We start from the raw sequence: 24,166 nt of genomic DNA on the forward strand, positions 1-24,166 counted from the left end.
AAGGGATTCTTTATTAGGAGCGACTACCAAGCAACCTGTTTCTCACATGTATGGCTAACAGTTTTCGACAGGGAAGCAAATATGTTCTGGGAGGATAGAATATTTAAGCTGTGTGAAAGATGGCGAAAGATTGTAAAGCAGAACTATGGTTAGAATTAAATTATAATGCTTTGATTGAAAATAATGTTTTTCTTTTCTCAAAAACCGACATTAACTGTCGAAGTCATGCGCGTCATCGTAAAATAACTTACATGAACCTGTGTGAATGCCAAGTATTTTTGAATTAGAGCCAAATACCTAGCGTTTCTGTCCCCTAGATAGCACACACACGCTTTAGCGTGATGGAGGGTTGTTTACAGAACCTTGGTGTTCTGAGTTAGTTTTGATCGTCCGTTCGGTTCATTTGGGAGAGTCGGATTTCCATCTCTTTCACAAAGCTTGATCGAAATTCCTAAACCTTTTGCGGTAGCCGCTGAGTCGCTACCGCTTGGCTCAGGGACTGTCAGGTTGTCAAGCTTCGCGGATTTTGAAGATCCACGGCGTAGAATCCTCCCTTTGCCAGAATCCCTGTTGGTGTCTTTGAACTTTGTGTGTAACCACAAACTTGGCGCCACTAGTTCCAGAAGACCTCAGATTTCCAAGGTTTTTGGAGTTTAGTGATTCCAGGTTTTCGGAACCCCCTAATTTTGTTTGTTTGGAGAATTCATAGAGGTCCCACTAGTTGCACGGTAAAAAAGGTCAACTGCATCAGTGGACCGCTTAAGGCAGTAGGGGCACAACGTACTATGGAGGGCGTCCTGATATTCCACAGACTAAGTTTTTGGCAAGGTATTTCATTAAACTTCCTCCGTTCTATGGAGATACATAGTGGGAAGCTCAACCAAGTGATGCTTTTCTTTATACTGGACACGGTATCTTAGCCACCCAATAAGAAGCGTTTGGTGTTTCGTTACTAACAAAAGCTCATTATTCGTTACAATTACAATTGAGGGGCTTAGAATGAAAGGGGTGTAAGTGATTTGATCGATTTCTCTACATCGACTCTCTCTCAGAGATCACCGGATTTTTTTTTTGTTTAAATGTACCGTGCATGCGGGAACCAGTTTATTTGTTTGTCTTATGTTGGTATGACCTTAAGACGATCAAGATGATTAAAGAGAATGCGACGAGGGAACTAAAAGCCATCCCTTCGTCGGCCTACCAAGAATGCATGGAGGTCAAGCGTTGGCACATGTGTGTTGCTTCAGATGGATCATATTTGAGGGGCTCACAAGGAAAGGGGTGTAAGTGACAGCTAAGTCGATATTGAGAAATGGATGATGTCACTTACACCTTTTTCATTTTGAGCCCCTCATTTTGAAGGAGATAAAATAAAGTTACCTGTACTTAACTTTTTTTTATCTCTACCCTCAATTGTTTCATGGCTTTCCAAAACAGTGCTAGAAAATTTCATTCAACCAGATTGTCTGACAAATTTAAGAAATTACAACGAGATTAAGTTTGAGGAACAACGTTGCTTTATTGAGGATAATGTGTATATAGATGTATCCCCAGAGTCATTAAAGTAGGAATACGTTTCAAAACGTAAAATTACTCAAGAGACAATTTTTGAGTCCACGGTCAATAATAAAAGATTTTATATGTAATTTGATCGCCTGATTCAAAGTAGGAGCAACTTAAAAGATGGGACTATGGTAAATATATCTATAACCGTACTAAATATCATGAAAATTTGAATATTGATTTCTCTGCAATTGACTGTAGTTTTTTTGGAAAAAATATAAACGATCAAAAAATCAGGCGAAACACTAGCATTTCCCCTTACGTGAGGATTTATACCATGCTTATTAATTCTTTCACATATCCGGTCTTCGCTCGAAGAAAGATTTACTCTGTTTCTGGTGGGATTTGAAAGGGATTCTTTATTAGGAGCTACTACCAAGCAACCTGTTTCTCACATGTATGGCTAACAGTTTTCGACAGGGAAGCAAATATGTTCTGGGAGGATAGAATATTTAAGCTGTGTGAAAGATGGCGAAAGATTGTAAAGCAGAACTATGGTTAGAATTAAATTATAATGCTTTGATTGAAAATAATGTTTTTCTTTTCTCAAAAACCGACATTAACTGTCGAAGTCATGCGCGTCATCGTAAAATAACTTACATGAACCTGTGTGAATGCCAAGTATTTTTGAATTAGAGCCAAATACCTAGCGTTTCTGTCCCCTAGATAGCACACACACGCTTTAGCGTGATGGAGGGTTGTTTACAGAACCTTGGTGTTCTGAGTTAGTTTTGATCGTCCGTTCGGTTCATTTGGGAGAGTCGGATTTCCATCTCTTTCACAAAGCTTGATCGAAATTCCTAAACCTTTTGCGGTAGCCGCTGAGTCGCTACCGCTTGGCTCAGGGACTGTCAGGTTGTCAAGCTTCGCGGATTTTGAAGATCCACGGCGTAGAATCCTCCCTTTGCCAGAATCCCTGTTGGTGTCTTTGAACTTTGTGTGTAACCACAAACTTGGCGCCACTAGTTCCAGAAGACCTCAGATTTCCAAGGTTTTTGGAGTTTAGTGATTCCAGGTTTTCGGAACCCCCTAATTTTGTTTGTTTGGAGAATTCATAGAGGTCCCACTAGTTGCACGGTAAAAAAGGTCAACTGCATCAGTGGACCGCTTAAGGCAGTAGGGGCACAACGTACTATGGAGGGCGTCCTGATATTCCACAGACTAAGTTTTTGGCAAGGTATTTCATTAAACTTCCTCCGTTCTATGGAGATACATAGTGGGAAGCTCAACCAAGTGATGCTTTTCTTTATACTGGACACGGTATCTTAGCCACCCAATAAGAAGCGTTTGGTGTTTCGTTACTAACAAAAGCTCATTATTCGTTACAATTACAATTGAGGGGCTTAGAATGAAAGGGGTGTAAGTGATTTGATCGATTTCTCTACATCGACTCTCTCTCTTTTGGTCATACCTTGGCTGCAAATACATTCCCAGCTGTATTTGACAATGTGGAAGATAGGTCAGAACATCATCTATCGGATTCTATAGCAAACTTAAATTGGAACGTTTTTGCAGTTGAGTTATTAACTAAATAAAATGTTGATGAAGAGAAATGGATCAAGTCACTTACACCCCTTGCATTCTGAGCCACTCAATTTCGTTCTCTATTCTCGTACAAAGTGATAGGGAAAAATAGCCGCCGATTGTTGAAGGTAAACAACCCATATGAACTGCTTGCTGGAGATCGAAAGGTGAACATCAGAAACTAATGCGGCCGAAAACGCAAAATAAGCATAAAGGTGGAAACAGAATGCCGCGCTATGCGTCGCGTCGCGACAATTGTGCTTTGACACTTCATTTTAAATATGAGTGTTCCCATTTAGTCGAACACAATAATGCGTTGCGTCATTAGCATCTTTGTACTAAACGCTAACATTTGTTCTAAACTGCTTGCGCCGAATTCGCGATGACAGTGGCATGGTGTCGACGTCTGGTGGCAAATTCAAATTAGGGCCATAATTTGGATCCCAAACTTTTAGTGTAATCGCTATCACATTAGAAGACACGAAGCCGGTTTTAAAAGTCTAAAATTTGAATGAAAATTTTCACATCATATTATAAGATTACGTGAAACACGTGTTTCTGACTTTAATTCAACCATATGGCTAAACAATTCCAACATTGTTGCTGCATTTTTTCATCATAATATAGAGTTGTCTTCATAAACAATTGACGTATGAGACTTTTTAACCACCTGCAAACAAAAATGTTTTTCATTTAAATAGAATATTAGTTTGATATGAAAAAGCTAATTTTCATTTATAAATTTAATTTTGAAAACGTGTTCATTCCGACTGAAAATCAACTATTCTTTTACGCTCCCCTAAACTAGTAATCGAAGCTGAATGCCGCCAGCACGGATATGTCAATGTGTTGTTTTTAGAAACATTCAGCTGATCCGTGGTCACAACAAGAACAAGATTTTCATACGAATTTTATTTTGTTTTTTTTACATGAAAAGTGGAGACGCGAATGCTAGATTGTGACTGCAAATCAACAGACTGCGTCGGGCGAATGTTTTAGTTCAAAACGCAAGCAATGACAGCTGATGAGAAGCAACGCACAACGCGGCATTCTGTTTCCACCTTTAAGGTGGAAACAGAATGCCGCGCTATGCGTCGCGACAATGGTGCTTTGACACTTCATTTTAAATATGAGTGTTTCCATTTAGTCGAACACAATAATGCGTTGCGTCATTAGCATCGTTGTACTAAACGCTAACATTTGTTCTAAACTGCTTGCGCCGAATTCGCGATGACAGTGGCATGGTGTCGACGTCTGGTGGCAACTTCAAATTAGGGCCATAATTTGGGTCCCAAACTCGTTAGTGTAATCTCTATCAGATTAGAAGACACGAAGCCGGTTTTTAAATTCTAAAATTTGAATGAAAATTTTCACATCATGTTATTTGATTACATGAAACACGTGTTTCTGACTTTCATTCAACCATATGGCTAAACTATTCCAACATTTATGCTGAATTTTTTCATCATTATATATAGTTGTCTTCATAAATAATTTTCGTATGAGACTTTTTCAGCACCTGCAAACAAAAATGTTTTTCATTTAAATAGAATACCAGTTTGATATGGAAAAGCTAATTTCATTCATAATTTAATTTTGAAAACATGTTCATTCCGACTGCAAATCAGCTATTCTTTCACGCTCCACTAAACTAGTAAACGAAGCTCGATATGTCGGATATGTCAATGTGTTGTTTCTAAAAACATTCAACTGATCCGTGGACACAACAAGATTTTCATACGACTTTTATTTTGTTTTTGTTTACATGACAAGTGGTGACGCGAATGCTAGATTGTGACTGCGTCGGGCCGCGTTGTGCGTTGCTTCTCATCAGCTGTCATTGCTTGCGTTTTGTACTAAAACATTCGCCCGACGCAGTCTGTTGATTTGCAGTCACAATCTAGCATTCGCGTCTCCACTTTTCATGTAAAAAAAAACAAAATAAAATTCGTATGAAAATCTTGTTCTTGTTGTGACCACGGATCAGCTGAATGTTTCTAAAAACAACACATTGACATATCCGTGCTGGCGGCATTCAGCTTCGATTACTAGTTTAGGGGAGCGTAAAAGAATAGTTGATTTTCAGTCGGAATGAACACGTTTTCAAAATTAAATTTATAAATGAAAATTAGCTTTTTCATATCAAACTAATATTCTATTTAAATGAAAAACATTTTTGTTTGCAGGTGGTTAAAAAGTCTCATACGTCAATTGTTTATGAAGACAACTCTATATTATGATGAAAAAATGCAGCAACAATGTTGGAATTGTTTAGCCATATGGTTGAATTAAAGTCAGAAACACGTGTTTCACGTAATCTTATAATATGATGTGAAAATTTTCATTCAAATTTTAGAATTTTAAAACCGGCTTCGTGTCTTCTAATGTGATAGCGATTACACTAAAAGTTTGGGATCCAAATTATGGCCCTAATTTGAATTTGCCACCAGACGTCGACACCATGCCACTGTCATCGCGAATTCGGCGCAAGCAGTTTAGAACAAATGTTAGCGTTTAGTACAAAGATGCTAATGACGCAACGCATTATTGTGTTCGACTAAATGGAAACACACATATTTAAAATGAAGTGTCAAAGCACAATAGTCGCAACGCGACGCATAGCGCGGCATTCTGGTCCCACCTTAAGTAATGATGCTGTAGCGTTGTCAAGGTCTTCGCACATGGCGCGTCTTTTTCCAACACATTTCATCGCCGCCGACCGGCGTTTTAATCAGTTTCACTTTTATTATCAGCTGCAACAGAGTAGATAATTGGACATAAGTGGTAGTAAAAGCATTCCCACTATCGAATGTACCCAACCGGACAACAAAAAAACGAGACAACAGACGTGTTGATCTGGTCATTGCCAATGCACGTGATTCTGATACGTCAAAACGTTATTACCTTACGACTGACAAGGTCTGCTACTTCCCTCTTCCTTGAGGATCCGAATAAATTAGAGCATAGATACATTAGTTAATAACCTACCGTCGAAAGGTCTTCATCACTTTCGATAATTTCAGTAGCCAACAAAAAAAAATCATATAAGTACACTGCAACTAATTGAATCACATTTTAACTGATATGCTATTGAAATCACATATTATCTAATAAGGCCTCGACCAACCGAATCTTCCCAATCGAGCGATACAAAGTTTATTTTTAAAACGCACCAAAAGATAACCGAGAGTATGCGTTTTTGTATATGAATGTTGTTTATAAAAAGACGTAGATATGTACAAACACTCCTACGGGAAGCACTAATTAAAAACAGTGAGTTTTCCGTTTCGTATATAACTTTTTTTTGAAACCGCGCCGCTAATACATAGTGGAACGCGAGCCAATATCGGATGTACACAAATTACGAAACTCCCCGCGGGTGATTATGATTGTTTTCTATTGATTATTGCAGCGGGGCCATCGTGGGATTGATCGAACTAATCCAATTAACGCAATGGGGGGAGGAACCGTCGCTACTTAAAAGAGGCGCCGAAGATAGTAGGTATAATGGAATGGATGTTTCAACTGCGGGCCGGAAAAACTGTGAAGATTTGTTGCGTCGTTCCATAGCGACGACGACGAAGACTGGTGAGGAAAACTGACAGCAATCGTAACAAGCGGCGGCGGTGAGAAAATACCGTTTGTGAAAAACTGCTAGGGGAAGAGGAGATTGGGGAGATGCTATGTAAAAATCGATTATTTTATCCCGTTTCTCACAACAGAGATGGATACTTTAGCTAATTTTTCTTCCTGCGTACCGAGAATGAAACCAATAAAACTTACATGATCAGAACTTTCAGCTGTGTTCGATTCTTGTGGGGGCTGCTTGCTAATATCTTCCGGCTTGAGCTGAGATTCTCCTAAGGAATCTCCGTCGCCAATATTCCGTCGTCGAAGCTCAGCTTCTGCACTCATTTTCTATGCTTCCTTTTCTTTGTCAAGAACGATTCTAAGTTGATTTTATTCTGTTGACCTAACTAAAATTGCACTCGTGAGGTTTTTACACCTCACTTGAATTCACACACTTCCAATATTCTTCAGAATATGTCACCACTTAGAAAAAAAATTGTTGGAGAATAAATTGAACTTGCCTTCTTTGTCAGCAATTTTCTTCTTGTTTACATTCTATACGGAGATAAAGCACTGATCAACACTAATCAATAAGATTTTTCAAACAACTCCTGCACACACAAAAACCCCACACTGAAAAACACGGAACGCTATTGGAAATATGTTTTCGGCTTATGGGTCAAAATTGTATTATTGTTGTTCCCTTTTATTCCATAGCTCTCGCTGCAAGTGGTTCGTGGTACACACTGACACACTGGTCGCTTTTCGTAGGTTGCTTTCCGTTCGGTGTTATAATATGGACAAAGTCAAATCACCTCTGAACAGTACTAATGAGCAGTGCGTTCTGAATGAATGAACATCGGCCCAAAGAAGTGAAGTTTTGTCGAATAAACGGGTCCGCTCATAAATACATATACGAAACACAACAACTCAAGTGTTGGACAAGTCCAACACGCAAACCCTGGCAGAAAATTATTCATTCAGAAAGGGACTGACGCAACGCAGAAGTAAACAAATGGCTGTCAGTTGACGGCGAGAAGGTGCGTCAAGGGGAGCGCCAATTGAGTTGTTTTGCATTGTAATATTTTATTGTTTGATGGGGATTGTTAAGGTGAAGGTGGAAGCTAGCCATTGTAGTAGTATAGGTAAAACCAAGATGCTAAACTATAGGTGTTTCGTTCTTGACACTTTCATGACAATACGTGAGACGAGTTGCGAGACGTAGCTTTCTGCATTGTTTACTTTTTGTTTGGTTGTGTCGTTATGGTTTCATATCAACTCGCTGAGGAAAACAACTGAAGAAAGAAATAAGCAAATATATATTCGTGAAAAATAGTGTACTAGAGCTGCAATAAGGTATTTATATTACATATTATTCAATAGTTTTGGGGGACAGTAGGGATTTGAAGAGCTTGTGAGTGTAATTAAAGTGCTATAAGTCTAAGAAATCTGTTGTCCAACTCCTCCACAGATAATCGTTCATCTCGCGGTTCTCTATCATGCCAAAATTATATTGTGAATATCTTATTTTCTTCAGATGCCGTATTATTGTGCAGTAAAAGGATGCGGAAACAAGGTCCGCATAACGAAAAACAACCCGGACATTGTTTACCACACTTTCCCCCGAGATGGAGATAGACTTCATAAATGGATACTTTTCTGTGGCCAATCGAAGGATTGGAAGCCTCAGAAAAATCAAGGTATATGCTCACGTCATTTCCATAGCAGCAGCTACGATGACCGACATCAAATGCGCCATGAACTTAATGGTACGAGAAAATATAGGATGTTGAATTCCAAAGTTAAACCTTTTTTCTGCCTTATATGTATTAGCCATTCCATGTCGAACCGATATAGTGGTTCTCCGACTTTCGTGGAAAGTGGTAGATTTGTTCTGTATTGTAAAATATTAGACCCGTCTTTTCTTGTTTTTTTTTATTAGGGCTGTGTGGTATACGTTGCAAATCGTGAATATTGTCACCGGATTAAGGACATTGTAGTGATGTAGAACGTTGAACTTTTGACTAGTCTGAAATCGATCCACCACCGCAACAATAAGAAATTTCTCACCATGCAATTTTTGGAAATGACTGGTATACTCATCGGCAGTGTGGAAATACTCTCGGCATACAAAGCAGCAGCATGTTTCAGCATACGTTCCACCGTAGTCACATGACGAATTTCCGATAGAAGTCGATTCGCCACTACCATCTCTTTAATTTCCTTCAAAACTTTGTCGTTTTGTAAAATTCATCCAGCATACGCAGGAATTTGTTTTGCTTTTTGGAAGTCAACTCTGAAAAATCAACAAATATAATCATTCTTTAGCGGAACAAATATATCAAACCGACCCACCAGCGTGATTGTTCTGTTCGTGCTACTCCAGTAGGTTTCGCAACCGCTCCATGTTGAATTTAAAATTATTTGGTCGATTACCATTGGCATGCTGTTGGTTTGGCTCATTACGTGTTATCAAATCGTGGTTCATCAACACCCAGCCCAACTCGTCCATTTTGACACGAGTGTTGCGGCGCAGTTTTATCTCTTCGAAAAGTTTCTCGCGTAGTTTCCGTTTGATGATGCCTCCGTCCTTGATCAGATTGTGCCGATAAATTTGTACTACGTACGATTCTATTTCATGCTTTTGCCCTGATGATAAAACAAAAAAATAACACTTTTTTAAATGCTCAATAAAACCACGTACGATTAAAACGCTGCTTGCTTGGAAAAAAAGCATTGATTGCGCGGCTAGAAGCTAAAACATACTCAAAACATCCTTCTGCACTGTTTTTAATTCGACCGCTGATTGTAGATATCTGAAAAAGTAGAAGCAATTATGAGAAATTGTTATACGAAAAAATCCAGAAAATTACCTACCTACAGTAAAGTGCGAGCAGCTATTTTGCCGACGAATGCATTTGTCACCAAAAGATATGATATATTTTGTAAACAAATTTGTTTTTTCACGAGCAATGGCCGAACAGCAATTTTGACATTGCGGTCCACCTATAGTATAGCACCTTGGGTAAAACCACGTGTAAAAATGGGGTAATAGTGTTTGTCAGAGAAGAGCAAAGCACATGTAAATAGATCAATTCACTTATCAGACTGTGTGGCGCTTCATTGACACGAGTCTTTGAATACATTTGAAAAAAAAAATAACAATTCAATACTGAAGTTAAATGTATGAACGATATGTTCCGATGAACCATGCCAATTGCAAACATAAATATATAGAGGGGTATTTTTGCATATGAAGTAAAATTCTGATTATACGCGAGCGTAACATGTGCAAATTTATAACACATGCGAATTGGGGCTCTTTTTTTTTTTTTTTTTTTTTTTTTTTTTTTTTTATCTGTATTATAGTGATTTTCAACTCATTTGGCTGGTTCGTCACTTTTTACTTCCATTTTTGGAAGAATGTCGGGAGTGAGAATTGAACTCGTGACCTTTAGCGTGAGAGGCATGGATGTTACCACTACGCCAGATCGCCTCCCTTGGGGCTCTTTTGATATTAACAAGTTCTACCGCATAGTAACTCGATGCTGATAATTCCTCAATATTTTCCTTCGTTGGTCGTATTGTTTTCACATATTCACGTTGGAGAACCTTAACCCTTCTCTTCGTTGGCTGAGACATTTTGATTGAATGTAATACTTTTCCGTTTATTGTTTTTGAAAGCATAGGCAGCCGTGGCAGTGTTCCGAGCTCTGCAATACAATTTTCTTACCCAATATTAAAGTTGCTAAAACTTACATTATAGACCCATTAAACGTAAAAATAATGATTGTATTGATATCAACACTATTTTATTCTATTGATTTTCATGACATGAAAGGCTATGACTCAGGAATAACATTTTATTGAGTGGTTTTGATAGCTATTTCGATGATGTTGTCTGGCATCAGTGTCGAAAAAATAACGATGCTTTCACCAATACAAACAAAACCATTGCCGAAGATTGAAAAATGAAAATTTAATTTTCAGAGCACTTGCTCGAGTTTTCCGACGTTTTTCACTATACAGTGCGACAGAAGATGAAAATTTAAAATCTTGTGAGTAATCGACTAGATTTTGGTTGATATTACTTCATGGGAAGTGTGCGAAAACGATCATTTTCTTCACATAGTTTCGCGCAATTATTGATTTTCGGGCGAGGGGTGAGGGACGGAGATGAAAGAAATGAGCGCCATTGTGGCAGCCATTTGTGGCTAGCTTCCACCTTCACCTTAACCCCAGGGTACGTTTATGAGAAGATAGTCTGGACTGACTAGTGCATCAATAGTAGTGAGGCTGTGACGTGTTAGCTTTGCAAGTATCATAAGGGGCTGTCCACATACCACGTGGACAACTTTAGAGGGGGTAGGGGTTACGAAAATGTTCACGCTTGTCCACGGTGAGGGGGGAGGGGGTTTAGATAATGTCCACGTGAACACGTAAAATATATTTGTAATCAAAACATTCAGTAGAGATAAAATTTAATTATATCTGCTCTATATTTAGGAGATATTTTAACTTTACGCCCATCCTGAATACTCTATATTGAACAATAAATTGACTGAGTTGCCTGAGAGTGCTGCCCGGTCAGACATCCATATTTTTGCATATGGCTGGACTTCTACCCGGATATGTATATTCTGAAAAAATGCGCATGAAATGACATCGATCAATTTATTCCAATCGGTAATAGAGGACCATTTATTCCGTCAGGATAAAACAAAGAATGTTGGAATTTTTGTAGTATGAAAAATCACGACCTATGTGCAGGTTTCGACTCTGCCAAGGAGCCTAGAAATATATCCCAAGGTGAGGCCGTTTCGTCCCTAAGTTGGTTAGGGGAGCGGTATATAAAAATAGTACGGAAGAAAGCAGAAGGGGAATTATTTGCTTGAAGCGTGAAAGAGACAGTCTGATCATGAGCGAGCTTGGGCACAAGCGTATTGTGTTTTGTTTACAAACAAAGTACAGTAGACTTCCAAGATGGCTGAAGAGTGGTTTTAGCAGGTTGGCCCACCTTATGATATACTTCTAGGCGCCTTGAACTCTGCTTCTGCTCTTGATGACAAAACTACTGTATTTATTTTCTTAGAGCTACCAAGGTTTTCCAAAAATTGAAATGAACAACACATTCTTCTATGAGTGCATGGTCCGTTTCTGTGGAGATCTGTTCCTTGCGATGATGTTTTTCTTTATTGATATCTGGCAATTTTTGTAATACGCTTCTAGTGGCTTGCAACATTTGCACAACCCGATTGTCTTCTTCTTGAATGGTGTGGAACTTTTGCGGTCTCAACGTATGCATTAACTAGCGTCATTTATTAATACTTAGTTAAGATTTCTTAAGCCAAGTATCACGCCTTGAATGTATTCCGAGGAGCAAGCTCTAGAATACGCGTGACCACAGTGCAAGTCGAAGCAAATTTCTTTGATGACGAAAAATCCCCCGACCAGAACGGGAATCGTACCCGAACACCTGGCATGATAATGTGAGACGTTAACCACTCGTCCACTGGGGGTCTTCGTAGCCACTTGGTTACGCGTTCGCTTACTAAGCGATCGATCGTGAGTTCAAACTCAGGGCCCTCAATTGACCATCTTTGTGTTATAGAATAACTACGTCCACGCAACCATCATCAGCTATGGAGATCGATCCACGGTGGAACAAAGATCGATTCATCCATACAACTGCTCTGCTCTGCAAGAAACATCGGGCTGCTGTTCTATAAATAACCCAACAATGATCAATATCAACTGTCTCCGCTGTCCGGTCTGCTAAACAATGGAAGAACAGATAGAATACCCTTACGCCTAAATGGCTACTACAGTGTAATTTACCATAATGTAATGGAACAGAAAACCTAACGCCTAAATGACTACTACTACTACTGTGTAATTTACAATTTATAGAAACATAAACATATGTACATGTACACGATAAAAACCCGGCTTGTTACAGATAAAATGCTAATGAGCCTGATCAATAAACAAATGGGATTAAAAAAAAACCACTCGTCTACGAGTGCAGTATTGTGCTAACTTCAAATCGGATCGGATTACGGAATAAGGGTTTATTTTATCAAACAAAATTGAAAGAACGCATCTCAATCTACGATTCGTTTCATAAACGCAACGAAAATGTATGGCTTGACTCCGAATGCACTAACGTCCCCAGTGGAACTTTAGGCTTCTCAACGTAAGTATTACTTGCGTCATTTTTATTAGTAGTACTTATTTGAGATTTCAAAGCTTTAGAATACGCGTGGCCTCAGTGCAAGTCGAACTCGAACCCCCAGCATGATAATGAGCCCGATTCTGCATTCCGCCGGATTTGCATTTCGTGCGAGTTATAATTTCGTTTTCCCTATTTCGAACGTTTTGCCCATAATTTTTCGAAGAGGAGCAGATCGAACGAAATGCAAAAACAACTCGAACGGAATACAGCATGAAATTTTATCAAGTCGTTCAAAATGTTTCGAATCGATCGAAATACAGAATAGGGGTGAATGTGTGATGCTAACCACTAACCACGGGAGCACAAAAAAACTTATTTGTAGCAAATTGTGAAGAGCAAATCGTTCACAATAATGTTTGTGTGACTTCTATTACCGAGGAATCACCCAACACGCTCTGCGAAGCCGAATCGATCGTTCGTTACCGTTGGTATATAAAATGGTACGATGCTTGTTGCTGTACAATTGGATATGGATAACGTGTGTGTGCATCAAGTATATGCATAAAATGTGGCATAAAGGGTGTGTCACATCAAATTGCATCACGGAAAAAACGTTGTAGAAATTCGCCCAGTAGACCGATCCTTTTGAACATTTTAGACAGTAAAATAAAAACTATTAAACAACTTTTGGCATTTTCTTTTTATTCATACTTCGAGCCCAAGCCCGTATGCTCGCTCCTTCCTCTTTACCCCGTCCATAAGGTTCTGTACAACGTCAGGTTGTAGTTTTTTTTTGAACAGAAATCCATTTTCTCTTGAAGTCCGCCTCCGATTTGACAACTTTTGGGTTCTTCCGGAGGGCCTGCTTCATAATCGCCCAATATTTCTCTATTGGGCGAAGCTCCGGCGCGTTGGGCGGGTTCATTTCCTTTGGCACGAAGGTGACCCCGTTGGCTCCGTACCACTCCAACACGTCCTTTGAATAGTGGCACGAAGCGAGATCCGGCCAGAAGATGGTCGGGCCCTCGTGCTGCTTCAATAGTGGTAGTAAGCGCTTCTGTAGGCACTCCTTAAGGTAAACCTGCCCGTTTACCGTGCCGGTCATCACGAAGGGGGCGCTCCGCTTTCCGCAAGAGCAGATCGCTTGCCACACCATGTACTTTTTGGCAAACTTGGATAGTTTCTGCTTGCGAATCTCCTCCGGAACGCTGAATTTGTCCTCTGCGGAGAAGAACAACAGGCCCGGCAGCTGACGAAAGTCCGCTTTGACGTAGGTTTCGTCGTCCATTACCAGGCAATGCGGCTTCGTCAGTATTTCGGTGTACAGCTTCCGGGCTCGCGTCTTCCCCAACATGTTTTGCCTTTCGTCGCGGTTAGGAGCCTTCTGAACCTTGTATGTACGCAGGCCCTCCCGCTGCTTGGTCCGCTGGACGAATGAACTTGACAAATTCAGCTTATTGGCGACATCCCGGACCGAACTTCTCGGATCACGTCTAAAACTGCTTAACTACGCGCTTGTGATCTTTTTCACTGACGGAGCATCCATTTTTGCCGTTCTTCACCTTCCGGTCGATGGTTAGGTTCTCGAAGTATCGTTTTAGTACTCTGCTGACCGTGGATTGGACGATTCCCAGCATCTTACCGATGTCCCGATGTGACAACTCCGGATTCTCGAAATGAGTGCACAGGATTAATTCACGACGCTCTTTTTCGTTCGACGACATTTTTCCAAATTTACGAAAAATTGACAGTGAAGAATGGCCAACGTGATCTATACACTCCTATCTGATTATAAGCGAAAGCTGAAGATATAATTCCTAAAAATTAAATTTCTACAGCGTTTTTTCCGTGATGCAATTTGATGTCACACACCCTTTATTACTGTGCGACAGAACAGGCGATATCAGCAAGGTTATTATTATAGCTTATGGTGACACACGATGTTGAGTTAAAAAGTATTAGTTCTCTGGGTCTGGTAGGACTGGGAAAAAATCTGCATTATAAGCTTCTAACAAGCAACTAGTCTCGATGAATTCCAACAAGTACTACTCGCAGCTCAACGATCTAGAACGCTTCAAGGGCGCTTCTAAGACTCCACCCGTCTTACTCACCAGATATATTATCTTCAGATTATCAACTGTTAAGATTTCTGTGAGACGAGAAAATATTTCGCAATCCGCAATCATGAATGTACATGAATGGATTCTGAGACATATTACGTTCATATTAGAATTTAAAAAAAAATTGAATGGAAATATTGACTTGGTGTTATTTGATTACTTAAAACCCGTAATCCTGACCCCGACTGAACTACTAAGATATTACCGCTAAAATTGATTATTATAATATAAAATCATTATTACACATAACCTTCCTTGAACATTTCTCACCACTCGAAAATTAATATATTTCAAATTACATATAATACATATTTGATATGGAGAAGCATATTTTAATTAACAATTCGTATTTTCAATTTGTGTTCAATCCACCAATTCATTGTCATTATCCCTTCACATTAACGAAGCACAAAATTTAATGCAGTCAATACAAATAACGTATATTCGTTTGAGTGACAATTCGGGTGTGTTGAACGATTCAAAACTAGCAATAAATTACATCATTTAGACGATTTGAACAGCGGGATGATATCAACATCGGTGAATTCAAAACAAATCGTTACTAATAACGCTATCATTTCTATTAAGAAAACATGTAATAGAAAATTGAAACAAAATTTAAAATTTTTAAATTTAAATTTAAGCCAAACATGAAGGATTCTCTTGATTTTCTTCCAAAAACTGGAGAAATGTCCACGTGGACAACAGGGGGAGAAGTATGAAGAATGTCCAAGAAGGGGGAAAGGGGTGTGTAAAATCATGCTTTTTCTGTCCACGTGGCATGTGGACAGCCCCTAAGACGGTATTATAAATTTGTCTAAATTAATTTATTTCTACTGTATTTTAGCTTAATGTATATATGTATTCATTGCAGTGTAAAGATAATCGAATTAGGTTTTATTTCTTATCAAAATCTAAGGGAAATTTTGATTCGGGAATACGGATTTTAGCTTCCGGAAGCATTCTGTAGTTCTCCGATACCTCTAGCCGCAGTGCTTAAATTAGGCTATTAGAACCGGCCGAATCGCTAGGTTTCTCATTAGAGATGTTGATGGTGCTGCTTCCGATTTCCTCTGACCGAATATCTTTCTCGGGATAGTCATGTTTCCTCCCATTAGAAATCTGGACTGATTCTGCGGATGTTACTGATGTTTTTTAATAGATTCAACTCTTGCTTTATGTCAATCAAGACCTTTCGGCGAGCCTTTCGGTTTTGATTTCCCGAGGCATGAGAATCGTTGGCCTTTCTGACAGTAGGAACAGCTAAAAATAAACTGTTTTGTGTATTAATTGTATAATCTGGATTTGTTTAAATTTACCTGTGGGTATCTGTTTTCGACGATATTGTTCTTCCAAGCCATCGAAACAATCACGCACAATCTGAACTGAAGTGAAGCGAGCAAATGTACATGTTTTTGGTATTGCTGTTCAGGTCCTATCCGAAGAATCGAAGCCATTTCTTCCAAATGGTCATAGCCATCGGGATTCGATGAATTGATAATTTGTGTGATATGTTTTCATAATTCGAGTTGGACTAGTGCCGGGTGCCACTCATTGAACCATAGAGTTGTCTGAAAATGGGAATATTTTATATATATTCCGTCGCAGTCGAGCCGTCGTATACATTCTTTGTGTGGACACCGATTGGACAACATCGTTGCTGGACGAGCTGGACGGCGAGGGATCGAGTGCCTTTCTCAAGGCAAGAGGGCGGAGGTGGTAGCGCTGGAGTAGAGTAATAGAATAGAGTAGAGTTTTCAAAGGGCCTTTCTCAAGGCTAGAGACGTATGAACTGCAAAAGTTTAAAATCTCTATAATACAAGACCTTCCTTCCTTCCTTCCGTCGTATAAAGACCAGATTCAGAAAGCAGCACAGAAACAACACATTCTGGGTACTAATTCCGAAAAGCCTTTAACGTTAATGGTTCACTAACATCTCTATCTCACATATTATTAACGTATTTTAAAAAAATAGCAAAACATGTAATATTTGCAACAAAAAAAAACACTTGTTATGAATTGCTTTGCAATCGCTGCTTTTCGTCAAAGCTAAGATGTCATAGTTGAGAGTGTATAAGTGAATCGTGTCCTACACACTTCGAGTCCAGGCTACCTTGTCATAAACGTACCCTGTGCTAACCCGAAAAAAATCGAATGCTTGACCACATAATTGTGATATTGATTTTCAAATGATTTTTTGACGTAGGATTACGTCTTTCGAAAACATATTGGGGTACAAATTGAAAATCGAAAATCGAGCACATCGTAAAAATTGTCCAATTTCAAACGCTTATTACTCAGTCATTTCATGATGGATTCATGTAATTTTGCGTCAATCGATTTCGGCACTCCATAACAATTTTTTATATTGAAGAAAATAATATATGTCATGAAACTAACTATCGAACAATTGAGAAATCTCAACCCATATCCTAACGGAAATACCCACTTCTGATTGGTCAAAAATGACGACACATGCGGCGGGTCCCTAACAGAGACATCAAAACCAAGCTGCCTGGGGGAAATCGACATTGCAAATACATGAAAGTAGGGAGAGCCTTTGTTCCCTCCGAAAAGTGTTCCCTAACGGAGACATCAAAACCAAGGTGCTCCAGAGAAATTGGCATTGCAAATACATGCAAGTCGGGTAGTAGCAAATAAAAGCAAATAAAATTTAAATTTGGAACTTTAGTGTTGGTCGCTTCGTGAAATTTCATATTAATGACCGATCCTGTATTGTGAAAAATTTAGCACAAGTGTACGTGTAAAATTGTATATGGTAGTAGTTGTGTTCAAAATGACATGAAATGAAACATGAAACGATTTATTTCAATTTTCATAAATAAAAACCAAGGTGTGTTCCCGCTCTAGAACGGGTCGTTTGGTTGAAGCTGTCTGTCTTGTTGTGTTCATTACCACCAAAGGAAAGTTTATACGGCAAGAAAAATTGGAAAAGTGAGGAAATATTATACGATACTACGAAACTTTCCCCTTTTTTAACTAATCATCTTACACGTAATCCTGCAAGTACATCGGTTGACGCGCTGCTCGTTTAATTTCCGATCCCGAATCAGCTGCATCATGATCTTCGCACTTTGCCGTCCTCTTAAGACGCGTCCACATTATGCCAATCGGCCTTGGCCGCCCGGTAAAGACGACTAAATGTGGACGTACCGCCCGGGCTTGCCAACGTGCCGAAGACCGACTCGAATCAAACCGAACCCAAACCGAAACAAGTGGGTCCGGTTCGAGAAAGTCGAACCAAAACAAAACGAAGTAAACTGTCGTTGACGACATTGTGCTTCGTGTGCATGTGACGACTTCGTGTATCGGATGGGACATCGGCTTCGTTCACCCGATGGGGCGTCCACATTACATAACGAACCGAATATGACGCCTGGTACAGACCGATCGGCATCATTCGGCATGATGTGGACGCGCCTTTACTGCCTATGCAGCGCGATGCGTTTTTTGATGGTTGATTCGTTCTGCTCGTATCTATTTCCGTACTCGGTGATTTGGCGTATTCATCGTCAATCCGCTGTAAGTGTGACACATGTCTACGATAGGTTGTTCCAGACTCTTCTGACAAAACTTGTACATCTCCGCCTTTCCGATCAACTCAACCCTAAATATCTCTGGTTCAAAGTTTGGTGTTAGCTTGTTGGATTTTGCCATATTCTTCTTTATTATATCTGTTATATTATATTTATATCTTTATTATAATAGGTTCGCATTCCGCCGCGTATCCGCATACTGTTTTCCTTTCTCTTTTTTCTCTTTATCTCGATCTACTACCTCTTAATCAACGGCTTTTTGCTGGGTAATGGATGGGACTTTATCGCGTATATTGTAACTAAAGAGCATTTCCGATGGTGTTTTCCCGGTTGTTGAACGTGGAGTTGATCGATACATTAGGAGATATTTATTGAGTTCATTTACCCAGTCAACTTTTGAAGCCTGGCTTATGGATAGCCTTTTTAGTATTGACCTATTTTGGCTCTCTACTTCTCCATTTTGTTGCGACCTATATGGGGTCGTGGTTATCAACATGATGTTGTTTGATCGACAATAATCTCGGAATTCCTCGCTGATAAAGTGCGGACCGTTATCAGATGTAATGGACACTGGCAAACCGAACCATGCAAAGATCGTGATCAACCGCTTAATTGTTTCGTTAGAGTCTATCTTCTTCAAAATTCCCACTTCAATATATCGGCTGAAATAATCTACCACCACCAATAGATAATGTCCAGAAGGAAGAGGTCCGAGGTAATCCATAGCCACGTGTTGCCAGGGTTCTCATGGTAGCTCTCGTCGGTTTAAAGGCTCTGGCGCTGTTGGAACTGCAACAAGCATGCATCCCCGGCGATGTTCGATTTTCCAGGACGTAACCAGGAAATGACCTTTTCTTTGTAAGCTTGCAACCGAACCACCCACCTCTCGATCCTAGCGCAGGGCTTTGATCTAGGGCCAAAAATTGTCTCCAAAATCAAATCGAATGAACGACCGTATAAATAAAAATGGAATCTTTCAACTGCCCAGACCAATGCTAGTGCCTCCTTATCAATCTGTGCATACCGATTTTCGACATCGAATAAACTTCTACTCGATAAAAATGATGATAAAAATTAAGATTCAAAATCATTGATCTTTCTTTCAAAAAAACCTACCTCAAATTTCAGACGTTTGATTAAAATATGATGTTTGGCAAAGTTGTTGGAAAATTAACTGTTCGCGAAAAAAACATTTTAAATTCAGAAAATCGTACTAAAAATTGAATATATTATCAAAACATTTAAAAACTTTTTTTTTATTGGAAGCCCCTTCCAATTTAACAAAGTTTGGCGTAATTTATGAAATTTGATTAAATTGTGAAATCTTAACCATTTGGGAAAAAATTAACATAAAAAATTGAATATGCATTAAATTCAACATAAAATGTCCAGTCCAGCAGCAGTATGCATTTTCTAATATTTCCCGATCATAATTTCCATTAGACAGTGATTCGCCTCTAATTCTCTAGCTAATTGAACAGGCCTGAATGCGAGACGAATAATTGTACTTTGATCATTCATTCGACATTTCTGTAAATATAACTTTGTGCGAGTTTCTACAACACGATAATTTTTTTAGAATGAAACAGCATGTATAACAAAAGTATAATGTAAAAATGTATGATCACAGGAAAATTAAAAATGCTAACTACTTACACTGTCGTTGTATATCGTAAAAGATTTTGTCATTTAGTGCTGTTAATACTTATTATTAAAGAAATTTGTTTGGGATATATACAGATAGGGGCTAATCAAGTGCTTTGATACTAAAATTTAATAACGTTAAAAAAATGGAATTAATCGATTTGGCAAGGGAAGCATCCGTATGCATCTTTAGAACAAATTCAGAAAATTTCGCTTCTTATCTTATACATTAATGCAAGGATCTGATTTGAAATTTTGTGTATTGTTTTCTTTTTTGACGATAACTCGGCGTACTCAGATCTTTATGGGGTCCATTTGGGGTGATTTTCAAAACAAAATTTTAGCCAGTAATGCAGTAACGCTCCTAAATCTATCGCACGTGAAAAATCGTTCATGAGCATATATTATTCATTCCCAGTAGCCCTGATAATCTGATATTCGAAAACTCCATTTTACTGATATTCTAGGCTGAGATTACAAGTCACACCATGACCCTAATTGGTTTTTAATTAGCTTTTGCCGATAAAAAATTGAATTAACCATAATTCATTTGGAAGCGTAGTGTAAGTTTAGATGACTCAATCTTTTTAAATTCAATAATGTACACATGTAGATCCGCAGTGCAATGCGAAAGTTGTTCCAACTAGAAGAGGATCAAATTTGCAATAGGAATAGCAGTTTAATCAAGTCGCTATTACTCATCACTAATTCCAATATAGTGAAGTATCCACCAAGCACCATCCCGTTTGTTCTTTTAAGAATAAATCGACCGATCGTTGACCGCAAACGATGCGGTCATTAGATAGGCAAACATAATCTCAGTACCGATCATGTATGCAAAGCCCAAACATTCTTGTTCTCTCTCTCTATGTCTAACTATTCGCCTTGCCAAACCTATCGTTAGGAGGATCAAACAAAATTGGAGCAAACAATAGATATTCATTGATCGAGTGCGGGGGTCCGGATCAATATTTAGAACCGAAACCAGTCTGAACTGGACAGCCAGTTGTTGGTTTATCAATTCTTGGTATAAAAATGGGTGATTATATCGTTCTATACATCAGTCGGTGGAGTCAAGAGCACTAGAGGCAATCAAGATGATATCGAAATTCATTCTACTTGCTGTGCTTGTGTGCCTAGGTAGATAAATCTTTGAAAATTTGTTTAACGTTTGTACTAATTAGATTATTCACATTACAGCGACCGCCGATGTAAGTGAGATTCTCTCCGATCCATTGGCGTCGCCAGTTGAATCTGAGTTGCAGCTCCAGCAAGCACAAAGCTTGGATTCAGAATCTGAAAACCTGCTACTTGATACCGTATTTGTCCCAGAACCCGTGGCTTTGGAAGAAAATGTTCCCTCGGTGGTGACCGAAGTCGTAGAGCCAGAGACTCCAGCTACAGTTGCGTCGGATGCACCTGCTGCATTCCAGCTATCAGAAGCGCATCCAGATTTCCAAGCCCCGTATCAATACGAAACGCCCAAGATTGAGCTCGATTATTTGGCCCCACCAGCTCCCACGGAAACCCCAACCGTCGAGTATCTGCCACCGGTGCCAGTGGCTCAGACTGTGGCTAAGCGACATGCCAGACTTAGAGTGCTGGTTTAACTGACAAATTGATTTGTAACGATGCAAAAAACTGAATAATAATGATGCTTTTGCAGGCAACCGCATTTGATATTTTTCGTCTAGTATTAACCCAATGTGTTGTGTATGTGTATTCAAAATACCGAGATCTCTTAGTTTCTGGATCAGAACGTTCCTGGAATCACCTTGAATATGACCTAGAGCGCCACACGGCGGTGAATCCTGTGATACGTGTAATCTTCGGCACAATCTGTTGATTTTTGGTATATAATAACAAGAGATAGCAAGCATATAGGTAGTGTAACCAATGAATAACGATACTAACTCTTAAAAAAACGTTCATATAACATTTCGCAGCAAGTTTCGTATGAAAAATCAAGATATCTTTTTTCATGGGCACCATAAACCATACGTTTTGTCTCGTATTCCAAAGTCCCAGAGAGTCATTTTTGACAACAATTTTTTTTAGATTATAGTAGATTTCGACAATTTAGACGATTGTTTGAAGATATTTGGCATTCAAAATTGTTTTTTGAAAATCTCAATGGTAAGCACTAGAATACCCGTGACCACAGTGCAAGTCGGAGGAAATTTCATTGAAGAAAAATCCCCCCAACGGGAATCGATCCAAACCCCCGGCATGTTAGGTGTGACGCTAACCATATAGTTACGAGAGCACTCTACGACCTCTCATAAATGTCTTGGCAATTTAGGATTTTGTTAGTAGAGAAGGTAAGCCATAGAATACACTTAGCCGGTGTTACTGGCGTAACTTGTATTACTAATAATATAGCGGTACTTATAGCGAATTCGTTTTTGTTCAGTTTCAACCTAGGTTCGCACTAGTTCCACCTAGCTGCTGTCAAAACTTTTTTTTATTCGCTCAGTTTCAACTTAGTTTTGCACTAGCTTCAACCCGAAAGCTGTTGGTTTCGCAATAAGATGTTCCACGGGTTAGCACTTGAGTTCAACTATACCGAACTGTCAAGTTGCCGAGTATTGTTTTGGATAATATAAAAATCAGACCATGAAAATGGAAAACTTGTTGCTTTTCCTTACGTATATCACTTAATCGGAATCCAATTCGGATTAAGATTTGGCATTGAGCTTCGTGTACTTTTAGTGATTATGGATTTTCAGGTGGAATAAACATATTGTATGAAAATTTGCTATTACTTATCGAATATGTGTTCTACATGAAACTGTAGGCCTGATTTTGCGTGGCGTGTGAGGTGAGATGACATTTGTCACGTATGTCACGCGATTCCACCAGGCGTATGCCGTGAGAAATCTCACTTGAATGAACTCTCACCGTTTTCCCGCTCTCAAATGACCAACTAATCTCAACTAATATATGATAAATGACGATAAATGACGATAGTAGGCACGACTTCCATTGACAATGCGTCTTCGAATTTCCCGACTGTTGTTGTTGTCAGTTGTTATCAAAGAGCCAAGGTAGACAAATTCCTCTACCACCTCGAGCTCGTCGCCGTCGATCACAACACTACTACCAAGAAGAACTCTGTTGCGATCAGTCCCTCCAGCTAGCATGTATTTAGTCTTAGACGCATTGATCCCAAGCCCAATCAGCCCTGCTTCGTGTTTCAGTCGGGTATACAAGTCGGCTACCGTCGCATGTGTTCTTCCGATTATGTCCACGTCGTCGGCGAAGCAGATAAACTGACTAGACTTGTTGAAAATCGTGCCCCACATGTTGAAGCCCGCTCTCCGCATAACACCTTCCAGCGCCACGTTGAAGAGCAGACAGGAGAATCCATCGCCTTGTCGAAGTCCCCTGTGAGTCTCAAATGATTCCGACAGCTCACCTGAGATCCGCACACTGCACCGCACACCGTTCATCGTTGCCTGAATCAGTCTTGTCAGCTTTCGGGGAAAGCCGTGTTCGTCCATGATCCTCCATAGCTGTCGTCGGTCGATTGTATCATATGCGGCCTTGAGGTCGACGAAGATGTGGTGTGTATGAACCTCGCGGCACTTTTGGAGGATCTGCCGCAGTGTAAAAATCTGGTCCGTCGTCGAGCAACCGGGCATGAATCCGGCCTGATAACTTCCTACAAATCTACTTACTATTGGCGATAGGCGGCGGAAGAGGATCTGAGACAAAATTTTGTAGGCACCATTCAGGATTGTGATGGCACGATAGTTCCCACAATCCAACTTGTCGCCTTTTTTATAGATGGGGCAGATTACCCCGTCCTTCCACTCCTCCGGTAGCTGTTCTGTGTCCCAGATCCTGACTATCAACCGGTGCATACACTCTACAAGTTTTCTCGGACCTCCCTTGAAGAGCTCCGCTACGAGGCCATCCTTACCAGCTACTTTGTGGTTCTTGAGCTGATTAATGGCCTCCTTAACTTCACCCATCGTCGGGGGTGGTACGTCGTCGTTGTTCATTGCACC

At 39.6% G+C, this 24,166-nt stretch overlaps 2 protein-coding genes and 1 long non-coding RNA gene across 3 annotated transcripts in view; 1 reads left to right on the forward strand and 2 right to left on the reverse strand.

The window, feature by feature from the left end:
* LOC129764964 (phosphatidate cytidylyltransferase, photoreceptor-specific) overlaps positions 1-7,588 on the reverse strand; it is a 52,627-nt gene extending 45,039 nt beyond the window's left edge. The window contains exon 1 of the mRNA XM_055764660.1: positions 6,871-7,588. Coding sequence (XP_055620635.1) covers positions 6,871-7,002 — 132 coding nt within the window. The 5' untranslated portion in view covers positions 7,003-7,588. The remainder of the gene's footprint in view (positions 1-6,870) is intronic.
* Positions 7,589-7,813: 225 nt separating this feature from the next.
* LOC129764968 (uncharacterized) lies at positions 7,814-21,780 on the forward strand. The gene is made up of 3 exons (XM_055764665.1): positions 7,814-8,013; positions 8,195-8,357; positions 21,354-21,780. The coding sequence occupies exons 2-3, from the start codon at positions 8,195-8,197 to the stop codon at positions 21,761-21,763; spliced, it is 573 nt and encodes a 190-aa protein (XP_055620640.1). The 5' UTR covers positions 7,814-8,013; the 3' UTR covers positions 21,764-21,780.
* LOC129764969 (uncharacterized) lies at positions 15,262-17,000 on the reverse strand. The gene is made up of 4 exons (XR_008741309.1): positions 16,778-17,000; positions 16,577-16,677; positions 16,272-16,523; positions 15,262-16,215 (listed from the first exon to the last, which is right to left on the reverse strand). It is a non-coding gene; the product is annotated as an uncharacterized LOC129764969 (long non-coding RNA).
* Positions 21,781-24,166: the final 2,386 nt, after the last annotated feature.

The sequence above is a fragment of the Toxorhynchites rutilus genome, chromosome 2 (genome assembly GCF_029784135.1).
Source record: "Toxorhynchites rutilus septentrionalis strain SRP chromosome 2, ASM2978413v1, whole genome shotgun sequence".
NCBI lineage: Eukaryota > Metazoa > Arthropoda > Insecta > Diptera > Culicidae > Toxorhynchites > Toxorhynchites rutilus.